The sequence below is a fragment of the Cyanistes caeruleus genome, chromosome 8 (assembly GCF_971803275.1).
Source record: "Cyanistes caeruleus chromosome 8, bCyaCae1.hap1.1, whole genome shotgun sequence".
NCBI classification, from domain to species: Eukaryota; Metazoa; Chordata; class Aves; order Passeriformes; family Paridae; genus Cyanistes; species Cyanistes caeruleus.
In genome coordinates, this window is record NC_141708.1 from 36,995,333 (window position 1) to 37,011,095 (window position 15,763).

The 15,763-nt window shown below is 46.0% G+C and overlaps 1 protein-coding gene across 10 annotated transcripts in view; it reads left to right on the forward strand.

The window, feature by feature from the left end:
• Positions 1 to 15,763, forward strand: part of PRKG1 (protein kinase cGMP-dependent 1) — a 366,718-nt gene that overhangs the window by 344,794 nt on the left and 6,161 nt on the right. For all 10 annotated transcript variants that reach the window (XM_086900026.1, XM_086900029.1, XM_086900028.1 and 7 more), the window contains 7 exons: positions 5,926 to 6,065; positions 9,387 to 9,476; positions 11,167 to 11,308; positions 12,876 to 13,039; positions 13,911 to 14,033; positions 14,129 to 14,191; positions 14,858 to 14,924. In XM_086900026.1, the coding sequence (XP_086756152.1) occupies positions 5,926 to 6,065; positions 9,387 to 9,476; positions 11,167 to 11,308; positions 12,876 to 13,039; positions 13,911 to 14,033; positions 14,129 to 14,191; positions 14,858 to 14,924 (789 nt within the window). The remainder of the gene's footprint in view (positions 1 to 5,925; positions 6,066 to 9,386; positions 9,477 to 11,166; positions 11,309 to 12,875; positions 13,040 to 13,910; positions 14,034 to 14,128; positions 14,192 to 14,857; positions 14,925 to 15,763) is intronic.

Consider the following 15,763-nt stretch of genomic DNA (forward strand, 5'->3'; position numbering starts at 1 on the left):
CCTTGGAATTCAGCTCCCAAAGTGCTGCTGTTGAATCTGTTCTTATTTGATGTGATAGGGAAATAGCCATGCTTCAGCAGAGAGTGGATTTCTGGCTCCTTTCTTTTGGAAGAATTCCCCAGGAAACAAAATTCCCTTGGCAAAACATCTTTGTTATTGTGGATGTTCAGAGGTACACAGTGGGAAACTGTGGTGAGTGAACTCCTCAAACCCATCCAGTGCCACCCCTTCCATGGGCAGGGACACCTTCCACTATCCCAGGCTGCTCCAAGCCCCAAAGTCCAGCCTGGCCTTGGACACTTCCAGGGATCCAGGGGCAGCCACAGCTGCTCTGGGCACCCTGTGCCAGGGGCTGCCCACCCTCCCAGGGAACAATTCCTTCCCAATATCCCATCCATCCCTGCCCTCTGGCACTGGGAAGCCATTCCCTGTGTCCTGGCCCTCCATCCCTTGGAAATATCCTGGAATGTTAAGTCACGGAAATAAATCTTTCTCTGGGGGCTTGTTCTTCATCCTGGTAAATATTTATGAAAGTCTCCACTTTCCCAAGGTCAGCTGGTATTGGATCAGCCCAGGAATTGCTGGAGCTGCAGACTGTATATAACACACATTGGGATGATTTATAGGGAATACGAGCAGGGAAGGAGGAAGGATAAGAAACACACAGCTCATTTTTCCTCTGTTCCATTCAGCTCTGGATTCCTCATCAATACCCATTTTCCCAGCCAGCCTGAGAAAGAACCAAGATGTAAAAACATATTTGTTTATAAAGTGTATATATAATGTATATTAAATGTACAAATGTTAAACACCAGACAAAAATCAGGCCTGGAGTGCTCTGTGTGTCCTGGAAACTGCAGAAGTTTAAAACCATAAAGCAAAGGAAGGATTTTGGAGTGATTCCAACAGGAGGAGCCAGCTGTGATCCTATGAAACAAGGATATGGAAAAGCCAGAGAGGCTGCAGCTTTCCTTTTTCCCTGCCTTTCTTTGCCCATGGAATTCCAGAATGGATTGGGTTGGAAGGGACCTTAAAGTCCATCTCATTCCACCCCCTGCCATGGGCAGGGACACCTTCCACTGTATTGACACCTATAAATACTCCATATTTATATTAGCTGTGCACATATATATATACAACCTATATTTTATGTACATTTTATATCTCTAAGCAAAATAAAAATGTTTGTTATTCCTTTTTTCTTCTGAGCACCTTCTGAGCTCAAACCCAAAATCCTTGTGGTTCCTGTGGCTCCCTGGGCTGGTTTTCCCATCAGGATTGAAGGACAGGATGTCCTTAGCAGCCCCTTCTCATCTTTTTAGGATTTACCATGTTTAGTGTTTTTTAAATAAAAAAAAAAATCCAGGTGACTCCTACATATTTTTTTCAACTTTTGGAATGAGATTGAGATTAGACACAGGGGTATTTTTGTATTAAGTAAGATTAACTCTAAAAACTATTATTGGTAGGAATAATAGGAGTGACCTGGAGTTTCCCACCTTTACATCATAAAATAACCCTCAAAATCACCTCGTTTGGCAGAAAGCAGAGCAAGGAGAAGGCTCAAGCAGGGTGGAAAAGAAGGAATACCCTCCAGGGCTCATTTTCCAGGTGATCCAAAAAATAGCCCTTGGATTCTATACCTGAACAGTTCTGGTGCATCAGCACTTTTAATGCAAATTAATCCCTCTGTGGTTTCAAACTCCCACAAATCCTCTGCCTTCCAAAGGACTGGGAATGAAAAGTGGATCTGAATTCTCCAGTGGCATCAGGTCCAGGCTTTGCCTGAGCTAATTGCAGATGCCTGCTCTATATTTAATATAATAATAGTGTAATAATATATTAATATATTAATATAATAATATAATAATATAATAATATATTAAAATAATAATAATAATAATAATAATAATAATAATAATAATAATAATAATAATAATAATAGCAGCTGCTTTTTCTATATTTAATACCTTCAGCAGTGAGGACATCCTCAAGCACCAAATAAACTCCCTGCATTCTTCCTCCTGGAAATTTCCTTCCCTGGACTAACTTGGAAGTGTAGAAAAGCAAGTGACTTCCCCAGGCTCTCCATCCCTGACAAAATAGTAATAAAATTTTAAAAAATAGCCTTTTACATGAGAGACACAAGAATTAGGTGGTCAAAATCCGTGGTATTAAATAAGGGGACACATTGGGATTTTCTCCCAGCACCGTTTGTTTTGTGATATTGGGATTTATTATATATTATATTATATTATATTATATTATATTATATTATATTATATTATATTATATTATATTATATTATATTATATTATATTATATTATATTATATTATATTATATTATATTATATTATATTATATTATATTATATTATATTGTATTATATTATATTATATTATGTTATATTATATTATATTATATCAGATCATATTATATCTTATCTTATCTTATCTTATCTTATCTTATCTTATAGTATATTAGATTAGATTAGATTAGATTAGATTAGATCATATCATATCATATCATATCATATATTATATTATATTATATTATACTATACTATACTATAATATACTATAATATACTATACAATATTATAACATTGACTAGTGGGAATTTCAAGTGAATTTAGAGTGCTAAATATTTATTTTTTTATTGTTTGATGCACAAATCAACCAAAATATGCTCGATTTTGCTGCTTGGAGCTTCTTTCTCAATTTTTTTTTGTGTGTGGACAACCTAACATTAAAAAATACAGGCTGAAAGAGAACAGATCTGATCTGGAGATTTTGCAAGGACTTTGAAAAGACTTTGGTGTGAAACAATTTGGGAAACAGTGGCGGTGCTTGTCCATCACCACATGGACCGCCGCAATGGGAAGCCAAGAAATCTGGATTCCCAACAAAAGAAAGGATAAGTTCTCCACAAGTTTATCCTTAGTCCTCCCAAAATTTAATTATTTAATTAATAATTTCTTGTTTTCAAGGTAAATTCTGCTCAGCCCAGATTTCACCTTGATTTTCATCAGGTCTTTGATCCCTGTGTGCCACCTCCCTGCTCCCCTGCCTTGGTTCAGATGGGATAATATCCAGTATCTCATCCAAACAGTTAAACTGAGGCCATTTATTCAAAATGAGACTTAAAAAAAAAAAAAAAATATAGAAACCAAACTCTAACCCCAAACCAAAAGTGCTTTTTTTCACTTTTAGTTGGCTAAATGTACAGAATTTCTTTGTGCTTTGAGCTGTGGTCAAATCAGGATAAGAAATAATGAGGCAGAACAGAAAAATATTCTGCTTTACTTTTTGGGCATTGTTTGGGACTTTGTAATGTGCTTCTCTGAAAATAAAATGGCAAACACAGATTTCCAGCAAAGATAATAATGAGGAATCTCAGTGTGAAAAACAGGACAGGAGCTTTGGAAAAACAAAAGTTTTATGTGGGCTTGGAAATCCTTGAGGCTGTGGGGAATGAGAAACCACAAATCTGGCTTTTATATATATATATATATATATATATATATATATAGTATTTTTTTAATTATGAAAATTTAATTAATAATTTAATAATTTAATTTAATAATTTAATTTAATTATTAAAATTTTGGCCACAGGTGGCCTGTCATTTATTAGGCTTTAAATAATTGGTGGTGGTGGTGTTGGAAACCTCTCTGCCAGCTGGGGACCGACCTGTTGGGATTGATTTCCTTAAGGTTTGCGGGTCCTTTTGGACTCAAGGCTCCCAGTTTCATTTCTGGGGATGCTGGGGATACCATCCCTCCTGGTGTTTCCATGGGGATACCATCCCTCCTGGTGTTTCCATGGAGATACCATCCCTCCTGGTGTTTCCATGGGGATACCATCCCTCCTGGTGTTTCCATGGGGATACCATCCCTCCTGGTGTTTCCATGGGGATACCATCCCTCCTGGTGTTTCCATGGAGATACCATCCCTCCTGGTGTTTCCATGGGGATACCATCCCTCCTGGTGTTTCCATGGGGATACCATCCCTCCTGGTGTTTCCATGGGGATACCATCCCTCCTGGTGTTTTCATGGGGGTACCATCCCTCCTGGTGTTTCCATGGGGATACCATCCCTCCTGGTGTTTCCATGGGGATACCATCCCTCCTGGTGTTTCCATGGGGATACCATCCCTCCTGGTGTTTCCATGGAGATACCATCCCTCCTGGTGTTTCCATGGGGATACCATCCCTCCTGGTGTTTCCATGGGGATACCATCCCTCCTGGTGTTTCCATGGGGATACCATCCCTCCTGGTGTTTCCATGGAGATACCATCCCTCCTGGTGTTTCCATGGGGATACCATCCCTCCTGGTGTTTCCATGGGGATACCATCCCTCCTGGTGTTTCCATGGGGATACCATCCCTCCTGGTGTTTCCATGGGGATACCATCCCTCCTGGTGTTTCCATGGGGGTACCATCCCTCCTGGTGTTTCCATGGGGATACCATCCCTCCTGGTGTTTCCATGGGGATACCATCCCTCCTGGTGTTTCCATGGAGATACCATCCCTCCTGGTGTTTCCATGGGGATACCATCCCTCCTGGTGTTTCCATGGGGATACCATCCCTCCTGGTGTTTCCATGGAGATACCATCCCTCCTGGTGTTTCCATGGGGGTACCATCCCTCCTGGTGTTTCCATGGGGGTACCATCCCTCCTGGTGTTTCCATGGGGATACCATCCCTCCTGGTGTTTCCATGGGGGTACCATCCCTCCTGGTGTTTCCATGGGGGTACCATCCCTCCTGGTGTTTCCATGGGGATACCATCCCTCCTGGTGTTTCCATGGGGATACCATCCCTCCTGGTGTTTCCATGGGGGTACCATCCCTCCTGGTGTTTCCATGGGGATACCATCCCTCCTGGTGTTTCCCTGATCCCTGAACCACAACGGAACAAAGCAGCTGGACAAGAAACTGTTCAAGTTCAGGGTGTGTGGCCCGGGAAAAGCCCGGGGAAATGTCTGGATAACACTTTTGGGAACATGGTGGGATTCTTAAAGTGTGTGTGCAGGGCCAGGAGTTGGACTGAATCATCCTTGAAGGGTTCTTCCAGCTCAGCCCATTCCATGGCTCTACAAAAGTGCCATGTCTCATATCCACCCACATTCCTGTCAGCAAAACAATACCAAACCAGATCTGACATTAAATAAATTCTGATTGCCTGAGTGTTGCCTCCTAGCCCTAAAGGCAGGCTGGGTTTCTGATGGGGCTCAGTGACAGCCAGGCTGCTTCCCTCTGGCAGAAGCCAAATTCCTACAAGGACACCAGAACAGAAGTTTCCAGATGGCACCTGGTGCTCGATGCTGGGGAAAGCACCTCACTGGAATATTGTGAGCAGCAGACTTGGAGGTCAACAGCGGGGTTCCTTTGAGAGGGCTGGCCAGGATGGGAAGGGTGGCAGCCTTCCAGCTGGCTTTGGGATAGGGACCTGTTCCTTGGGGTTTCTCAGGGTTTAGAAGTTGCCAGGGTTACCTCGAGAGCAAGCAAACAACTCCTGTCGGCCTCAGCTCGGGGAACCAGGCTAAAAATAGGGGGCAGAGGCTTAAGGTGAAAAGCAGAGCAGTGAGCAGGCAGTGCTGCTGGGAAGCCAGGTCTGCTCATCCTCTGCAGGCATCCCAGCTCCACAATTCCTAGCCAGAGCCAGCACGGGTGGGGTGAGCTGGAGGAAAGGGGGAAAGCTGGATATTAACTGGCAACAACCGAGAGCAACGCCCACATTTGGCTTTTCCCCGGAAATCCTGGTGTTTAGAAATGGTGTTTTTTAGCTGTAAGCCAAGTAGTTAGAAACCTGGATGATGACTGGAGAGGTGGGAGGGTTCCTGGAAGGCAGGCAGGTGGGATTGCTGGCAGGGAGGTGGGATGTCCTGTGTGTAACCCCGGCCTGTCCTGCCGTGCCCAGGTGCAGCTGAAGAGCGAGGAGGCCAAGACGTTCGCCATGAAGATCCTGAAGAAGCGGCACATCGTGGACACGCGGCAGCAGGAGCACATCCGCTCCGAGAAGCAGATCATGCAGAGCGCCCACTCCGACTTCATCGTCAGGTACCTCCCTCTGCCCCGGGCCCTGGGCCCTCAGCATTCCAGGGATCCACACAGGGATCAGCCAGACAGCCTGGAAAAGCCTTCAGCTCCACTCCTGCCAGGGAATGGAGATGTGGAGCAGGAGGAACAAGCTGGGCAAAGCTCGCTGGTGCTTCCAGACCATCCATGTGGAACCCCAGGATGATGTGGGTTGGAAAGGACCTTAAATCCCATCCATTCCCACCCCTGCCATGGGCAGAGACACCTTCCACTATCCCAGGTTGCTCCAAGCCATAAAGTCCAACCTGCCCTTGGGCACTTCCAGGGATCCAGGGGCAGCCACAGCTGCTCTGGGCACCCTGTGCCAGGGCCTGCCCACCCTCCCAGGGAACAATTCCTGCCCAATATCCCATCTATCCCTGTCCTCTGGCACTGGGAAGCCATTCCCTGTGTCCTGTCCCTCCATCCCTTGTCCCCAGTCCCTCTCCAGCTCTCCTGGAGCCCCTTTAGGCACTGGACTCACCATCAACAATTTATACATATATATATATATATATATATATATATATATTTATTTATCATGATTTGGCTTTGCCCCTGCTCAAGGTTAATTTTCCTTTTCCTTCCCAGTTTCTGAGTCTTCCTTCCCACTAAGGGAAGCTGGAAGGCAGGGCTTCACCCTTTGAAATGACACAGGGCCATGACAATGAGCAGCTGTGTCCAGCAGTTCTCTTTAGGGAATATTTGACAACTCGAGTTCAGCATCCCTGGACTCCTCACAGGCAAACACATTAAAACCATCTCCCTGCCCCAAACCTAAGCACATCTCCAGGGAATAAAAGGGGTGACAGGCATTTTTGGTTGTTTCCACCCAAATTACAATGTTCCCTGGCTTTTAAGTGCCTGTGAGGACAGAGAGGGATTTCTTTCAATGCTGTAGGACAGGATAAAGCAGTGGATGCTGAGGATCTCTGGATCTACCTTGAAGGGCATCCAAGCCAAGGCTGCCTCATCCCACTCTCAGAGACACCTGGAAAACTTTTCTGCCTTAGGAGATCAGCCCTGCTCCCAGAAATTGCTCAGGAGAGCAAACAAACCCGGGGTGAAACCAAGCCCTTGGGATGAATCCAAAGGGAAGCACGTGGCCAGGCTGGGGCACTCAGGGGGTGTTTCCTTCCCAGGCTCATCCCTGGGATTCCCCTGGAGCCTGTGGCTTCTCCTGTGATTCATGGGTGACAACTGGAGCCTGACACTGCCCGGCTGCCATTCCCTTCAGGATGTGCTGTTGTATCCATAACATTCCTTGTTACCCAGGCTGGAGCTAAATATTCCCTGCGGGCTATTCCAGCCTCTGGATTTTTGGAAGGCTGAGCTGTTTGGGGATGAGAGGGGAAGTTCAGGGCCAGCCAAGCCACCCTTCCCAGAAATACCCATCCTGAGCCTCCAAGCATTTGTTAATGGAGCCACTGATATTCATGGCTGATAAATGCAATCCTGCTTCATTCCCACTCTTTATCCTTCAGCAGGGAAGCAGAACAAGGATGTTTTACCTGTGCATCTCCTCTTTCCAAATCCTGCAGTATTTCTCACCTTTTAAAACAACAACCATCCCTGAATTATATTTAATATCCCATGGAAACCCTGCTCTGGGGAGGGACTTTCCAAGTCACAAAGACCAACCTTTTGCTATTGCTAGAAAATAATTGTTTTATCAAACTTGGTTTCTGCTTTTTCCCCTCTTGTCCTCTTGCCCATCCACAGGGATTTCAAGTTTTCCTATAGTTTCTATCCTAAAATTATTCCACTTGTTTATTGCTTATCCAGTAACTTTTTTATTCCATTTCTTGGACCAGCTGGGATATTTTTTTTTTTTTCCTGGGTAGAAAGGGCAGAAACTTGAATATTTCAGTAGATTTATTCAGTTTTGGGCTGATGGATGAAAGATGGGTTTAAAATAATCCTGGAGCAAGGGCACAACCTCTGGGATATTAGAATGAGAAAGACAAAATTCCTGAAGAACTTAGTTATTTTCTTAATTCATTGTGTTTGTTAAAAAGTCTTTGAAGAATAATTGAGTTTGGTTATTAAAATGAATTAAACCAGGCAAAAGGAGTAGGAGAGGCCAAGTGGCACTAAATAAAATTGACTTTTAGATAAACTAAAATTCAAACAGGACAAAATATTCTGTGTTGGATCAGGAACCAAACAAGTGCAAATATTTCAAGGAATAAGGAAATAAATAAAGAAATTTTTCAAATATTGTGTCATTTAAACCTAAGTCTGAAATAATGACCCTTCATGTATCTAAACTTTGTGCTTCCATGATAGCTGATAAATAATATTTGATTTTTTTTTTTATCTGTGTATTTTAGGCCAGATTTAATGCCCATAAAAATTTCAGCAGGGCTGTCTTAATTAGGGAAAGGATTTCAGTAATATTTAAATTACCAAACAGTTAAAAACCATTTAATTAAAATTCCATTTTGGATTCTTGAAGTCTTCTGTAAACTTTAATATAGATTAAATGTGTATTAAGAGAAATGATATTTTGTCCAAGTGGCAAGAAATAAGTGAGGGGATTCTTTGTTAAAACCATCAATTTTAGCATTATTTAATGGTCAGTTAAAACTGACCATTAGTTTTATAGCAATAGAAATGGATGTCTTCCAAAGGAATAAAATCCTGCAGTGTTTTCCCACTGATCTATCCCACAGCTCCATCAAAATCATAACTGGGGTTAGCAGGGAAGAGCTGGTATCTGCAAAACCCACCTGGTTTCACTTCCTTTGTGTGGCAGCAGCTTTTTTTAACCCCTGGAATTTTTACCTCCTGAATTCTTAACTCCTGGAAACTCCAGGAATGCAGGAATTGCACCAGGAGTCACCCTCAGCATTCCTTCCTGTTGCAGAACTTGTTAAAATTATTATCCAAACAGCTGCCAAGAAACTTTCCCTGTATCCACACCCTGCTGGAAGCCTGGATGGATAAAGCCACAAGTGGAATGGGAAGTACAAAAGCAGCTGAACATTGAAATCAAGTAAAAAGAAGAATCTCTGTGTTTTTTCGCCATAGTTATTTAATATTATTAAGCACATCTATAAATCTAATTAATGTAGTATCATTAGAAAATCCTGTTGAGCACAGAGCATGGATTTTAGAGCACAGTTCAGAACTTGAGGATGGGGTCACAAAGCCTGGCCCATCCCTTGTGGCAGTTTTTCCTCCAGATTCCTTCCTGGGAGGAAGAGGAAGAGCATTTCAGCTTCTTTAAACTCTGTCAAACCAGCGAGTTTAGTGCTTTTATAATGGATTTATTTGTGATTTTCTGCTTGCCACCCTCAGGCTCTACAGGACGTTCAAGGACAGCAAGTACCTGTACATGCTGATGGAGGCCTGCCTGGGGGGAGAGCTCTGGACAATTCTCAGGGACAGGTGAGCTGGGATTTGTCCTGCAGACAGGGATGTCTGAAATGTCAGAATTCCAACTGGAATAGTTGGAAGGACCTCAAAGCCCATCCAGTGGCACTCCCTGCCATGGGCAGGGACACCTTCCACTATCCCAGGCTGCTCCAAGCCCCAAAGTCCAACCTGGCCCTGGGCACTTCCAGGGATCCAGGGGCAGCCCCAGCTGCTCTGGGCACCCTGTGCCAGGGCCTGCCCACCCTCCCAGGGAACAATTCCTTCCCAATATCCCATCCATCCCTGCCCTCCATCCCTTGTCCCCAGTCCCTCTCCAGCTCTCCTGGAGCTCCTTTAGGCCCTGGAAGGGGCTCTGAGCTCTCCCTGGAGCCTTCTCTTCTCCAGGTGAGCACCCCCAGCTCTCCCAGCCTGGCTCCAGAGCAGAGGGGTTCCAGCCTTTGGAGCATCTCCATGGCCTCCTCTGGATTTGCTCCAGGAGCTCCAGGCCCTTTCAATGTCACAGTTTTTAAATCACAATTTCCCATCTCAGAGCATTTCCCACCTGTGTGTTTGCAGCCCTCCTTCTGTGAGTGTGAATATCAACTTTCAGCTCTGCCACACGGACACTGATAAATAATATCCATAAATATTTCCTGGTGTTTATGGCCCAGCCAGGGCTGAGAGCAATGAGCAGCAGGAAATCAAGAGCTGTGCAGGGTCTGTTGGCCCATATAACACCAGGGCTGCTGACTCAAGTGAGAATCAAAATCCACACCCTGCCAGGAGCATCAGGATGCAGCAGTGACATGGAAAAAAATATTAGTTAGGAAAGCATGAGATGCCCAAAACCTCACAGTCCCTGCCTTGGGAGGGCTGACCTTGGAGTGTTTTGGGTTTCTGTGTGCACATGGGATGTGCCCACGAAGCAGGAAATGATGGAGGGAATTGTAACTCTGCAATAGCTTCATCACTGGAACAGAATTCCATTAAATTTGGAAAGATTGATCAGAAAGCCAAGATTAAATTGTCTTTTAATTCCCCAAGTTCTTCCTTTTCCCAGCAGCCTTTTTCTCACTGAAACAGGAACTGGAACAAAGTTAGAAGGTGCTGGGTGGGATTTTTCCTGATCTTTTCTCAGAGCCTTATAATTCCTTCTCTGATTCTCTGGGATTTAAACTGAGGTTCTGCTGCCATCTAGCTTAGACACCCTCCTGGTCTCAGCCAGCCCCCAGCACGCAGGGGGATGTGGTTTATTTGGAAAGCTGTGGAAACAAGGATCCAAAGGTGCACTTTGGAATTTGCATTAACTCTTCAAGTCCCAGCAGCTGTGATTTTACTGCCTTCTGTCTGAGTTAGGAACATTAATACAGAACTTATCTGCATTCCTCAAAGGAGTTTTAACACACTCAAAAACTAAAGTTGTAATTAGAAAAAAATAACTTTTTGCTTACAAGACAAGGATTTCAAAGTTTTATTTCTAAATTATAGAATAAACTTTAAAATATTTTCAGACACTGGAGGCAAAGAGGCGTCTTCAAAAATGGAAATTGATTTAGATTGAGATATAAATGTGAATTTAGCAACAGAAACTTTCCAGGTGTTAAAAAGATTCTACTGCAGAGATAAAAGTATTAACAGCAGAATGAATTCCATGAGGAAGGAAACCACTTTCCAAGGATTCATCTAATGGCTTTATGCCTTTTTCCCTCCCTCCTTCCCACAGGGGTTCATTTGAGGATTCCACAACCAGGTTTTACACGGCATGTGTGGTGGAAGCCTTTGCCTACTTGCATTCCAAAGGGATCATTTATAGGGACCTCAAGCCAGAGAACCTCATTCTGGATCACCGAGGTTATGCCAAGCTGGTGAGTGCCAAAAAAATTCCCCCCAGCTCTCACAAAGGTTTGGCCAGAGAGGGTCAGGAGCAAAGTTCCCCCAGGAGGCCCATCAGGGGATGCTGAGAGATCAGGGTGAGGTGTTGTCGTCACCACTGGGATGTTTTCCTGCCTTCCAGCAGGGCTCAGGGCATGGCTGAGCTGGGAAATGCCGATTCTGGCTCGGCATTCTGATCCACACTCCTGGAATGCTGAGAAAAGAGCATCAGGAGAAAGCCACCTGGCTGTCTTGGGCAAAGAATGACCTGTTTGCCCCAGAACTCAGGAGAGGCACCCTGCTTTTTAGGGTACCCAAATGGCCTGGTGAGAATCTGAAGAGGGGCGGGAGAGAAGAAATTGTTCCCTTGGTGGGAGGTGCTGCAGGATGTGGGCCCTTGGGAAGCCACCAGTGAAGGACAGGAGCCCTAAAAGGAGCTGGTCCAGAAGGGGCTGATGGCCCCTGGGAGTCATGGGGGGCCAAGGGCTCTGTGTCTTGCTCTGGGGGCTCTTTTGGGTGCCAGCAGCTGGGGACAGTAGCTCAGCCCATCGTCACAGCCTGTTGGCAGCCTCCACATGTCACCTGCTGAGTCACGTTGGGCTTTTCCCTCTGCAGCGTTTCCCTGAGGCTGGGGCTCCTCTGAGGTGTCGGGTGGTAGAAGAAGATGAGGTGCAGGACTGTCCTTCTCCCACCCCAGGAGGATCTGGGGCTCTGCTGGTCCCTCCCCAGCTCCCCAGGCATGTCCCTGAGCACGAGTGTCCCAGGTCCCCCGTGGGCTGTGACCATGTGGGCTCCTGACCACCCCCAGGGGACTCCACTTCCCAGGAAAATCTGATTTTCCACGCTTGCCACTGCTGTAGGGCCACAGGGAGGCTGGTGAGCCCAGCAAATCCCAACAGCCAAACTGGAACAACATTTGTACTGCTTCACTCCTTGTGGTGGGAGAGAAAACCAAACTCGGAAGCAGGTGCCTAAATCACAGAATTCTGGAATGGTTTGGGTGGGAAAGGACCTTAAAACCCATCCAGTGCCACCCCTTCCATGGGCAGGGACACCTTCCACTGTCCCAGGCTGCTCCAAGCCCCAAAGTCCAGCCTGGCCTTGGGCACTGCAGGGATCCAGGGGCAGCCACAGCTGCTCTGGGCACCCTGTGCCAGGGCCTGCCCACCCTCCCAGGGAACAATTCCTTCCCAATATCCCATCCGACCCTGCCCTCTCACAGCTTAAAACCATTCCTTACCCATGTTAATTTAAATTTGAAAGAAAAAAAGCAAAATAAATCAACTGAGCTGTGGGTTGAAAAGTTGCATAGGAAGTTCCAACCCCTAAGAAACCCTTGGTGCTGGTCATGCTTCCCTCATGGGGATTTTCCCAAGGAAAAATCAGCAAAAAGGTCACTGTGGTTCCCTGGTCCTGGAATGACCCTGGGTGCTTTAATTAGGAGAAAAATTCCCATGAGGAATCCTCCTTTCTGCCTTGCTTCACTTCAAGAGGAGCAGAGCCCACGGCTGACATTCCCTCTGATGCCCTGCCCTGACGCTCTCCTGCCCCTTCCCCCAGGTCGATTTTGGCTTTGCAAAGAAAATAGGATTTGGAAAGAAAACATGGACTTTTTGTGGCACCCCGGAGTACGTAGCCCCCGAGATCATCCTGAACAAAGGTCATGACATTTCAGCAGACTACTGGTCCCTGGGAATCCTGATGTATGAGCTCCTGACTGGCAGGTATGGGCATCGAAACTCATCCCAAGATTTCTGCCCTTGTCACCCTGAGGAGGCCGGGGCAGGGCAGGGCCAGGGAACTCCATGGTGGCTTTTCCACTGAAATCATCTCTTTTTTTGGCTCTGAGTGGGCTGATCATGATGGGAAAAGAGCAAGAGTTTGGCCCTGAATGGTCTGGAAATGATGGGAGAAGGGTGAGGGTTTGCACTCAGCTTGGGAGGTTGGGTCCTGAACGGGCTGAACATGGTGGGGAAAGAGGAAGGGCTTGGCCCTGAAAGGTCTGGAAATGATGGGAGAAGGGGAAGAGTTTGCACTCAGCTGGGGAGGTTCCTCACTGCTGGGAAGGAGGAGGTGGTTTGGGCACCATCCATCCCTTCCCGTATTTAATTTGGGATTTCAGTGCTGCTCTTGGCAGGGGTGGTTTCCTGGAGCTTGCTCAGCTCTTCCCCCAGCACTCAGCCCCAGCAGCTGGGGAAGGATCCATCCCCTCCACCGGCCCATCCTTCAGGGCTGCGCACACACAGCTCCCCATCCGTGGAAAGCCAATTAATCCCCACTGGAATCAGGTCCCATCACACAAAGATAAACCAGGGGATGCTGCTCAGAGCCTCCTGCCTCAGGCTGTTTCCACACAGCTTCCATGGGAAGAAGAGGTTTAGCACGGAAAACTTCCTGGTATTTCCCTGCAGCCAACATCCCTGAATTCCAGAGCTCCTTGAGAAATGGGTAGGATCATGGGGAGCAAAGCATTCCTGGTTGACATCTACCTTTTCTCATCTGGGTTCATTTTATCAGACTTTAATGCTGTTTGAAAGAGAAATTTTTATGAATGATGAGTTTTTAATCTTTTCTCCTTCCCTGTTCCCTCTGAAGTCCCCCTTTCTCAGGCCCAGACCCCATGAAGACCTATAACATCATATTAAGGGGAATAGACATGATCGAATTTCCAAAGAAGATTGCCAAAAATGCTGCTAATTTAATTAAAAAACTATGCAGGTAAGTGGATGAAAGAACAAAACAAAAAGCCTTGATGTTATTTGCAAAGAAATGAGCTGGGCAGAGGGATTTAGGATTTGTTATTCCTTTTACAGGGACAATCCATCAGAAAGATTAGGGAACTTGAAAAATGGAGTGAAAGATATCCAAAAGCACAAGTAAGTGTCTTCTCCAGCAGCCATCAGCTCCAACCCCCAGAAAGAGGCATTTCAAACACCTCAGTTTTCTCCTGAAAGCCACTTCCTATCCATAGTGCAAATTCATCTCCCCTTTTGGTCCCATGGGAGTGGTTATGTCATGTCTTAGGAGTTTGTTGGGATAAGAACAGGTGAGAGACCCATTCCAGGAACAATTTCTCTCCTCCATCTGTACTGGATCTCCCCTTCTCCCATCCCCAAAGCAGCAGGAATGGATTGGATGGATGGTTTCGTGGGAAGGCTCAGGGATCATCCACCCACCTTGGGTAAACCTGAGGAAAACCACAAATGGGACATCACTGAGCATGAAGTTGGGATTTAGCCCAATTCCATGGGGAAAAAAGGGCCTCCTGTGAGAGGGATCCACCCTGTGGAAGGGAAGGAGCAGCTTCCAGGACACCTGCAGCAAGGAATGGTTCCCATCTGAGTGTTGGCAATTTCTGCTTCTGTAGCATCACCACGGGGTTGCTGCACACTCTTCTTCCTTGGTCCCCAGAAAGGATGACAAGAAAAATTCCAAAGGGATTTGAAGGCAAAGCCTGTGGGAGATGAAACCTGTTGTTTTAGCAATTTTCTTTTCTTCTTGTGCTACACCTGTCTAACTGTTGGATTCTTCCCTCCCTTCAGATGGTTCGAAGGCTTTAATTGGGAAGGATTACGGAAAGGGACACTGACACCTCCCATAATCCCAAGTGTAAGTTTTTCTATCATTATTTTCTCCTCCATGGCCAATTCCTCAGGGATGCTGTGAGCTTTGGGCAGGGGTATGTTGGGTTAAGTGGGAATAATGTGCTTTTTTTCTTCTGGAGATGCTTGAAAAAGTTACTCCAGGCACGTTCCCAGCTAAGCTTGCTCTCCAGGCAGGCTCTTCCCTGGGAAGGCAGTTTGAGGAGGGCACAACCATGAAGAAATCCCCTTTGTAGCAGGGAATCGAGGCAGGATCACTCACTCCAGCAAATTTTCCTCTCTCTCACCTGCTCCACTTGTTTCTGCATCTCCTTTTCCCATTTCTGTGGAGAACTGCCACTTCCACCCCTTCTCTCAGCCGTGTCCTCTTGCCTTCTCCTTCATTCTCATTTCCTTTGGAAAGGCAAGTGGGATTTGGATGCTATCTTCCTTTCCTTTCACATTAACCTTCCCTTCTGTGCTGTCTTTTGTGCCTGTGCCCCTCTTTCCCCTGCATCCATGTCCTACATGAAAAGCGCTGTTGATGTTTAACCGGGTGCAGGCTCGGAGGGACAGCTCCACTCATTTTCCTTTGGAGCAAAGCCCTTCCTTTGATGTCTTTGTGAGCTCTCTGCCCTCAAAGCCCCGCTGCAAAGGGAAGCCAAACAGGATTAGCTGACAGAAATTACCTCAGCCCCTTCTGTCCTGCAGCCTCCCCTCCTTGTTCCAGCTTAATCCCCTGGGATCACCGGGAGAATGCCATTAATGGGGGTTCAGTTGCACCCCATTGCTCTGTCCTGCAGCTCCTGCAGCAGGCCCAGCTCCAGGGCTAAATCTGCCATCCCAAAGTCTGCTTAGGGAAAGAGC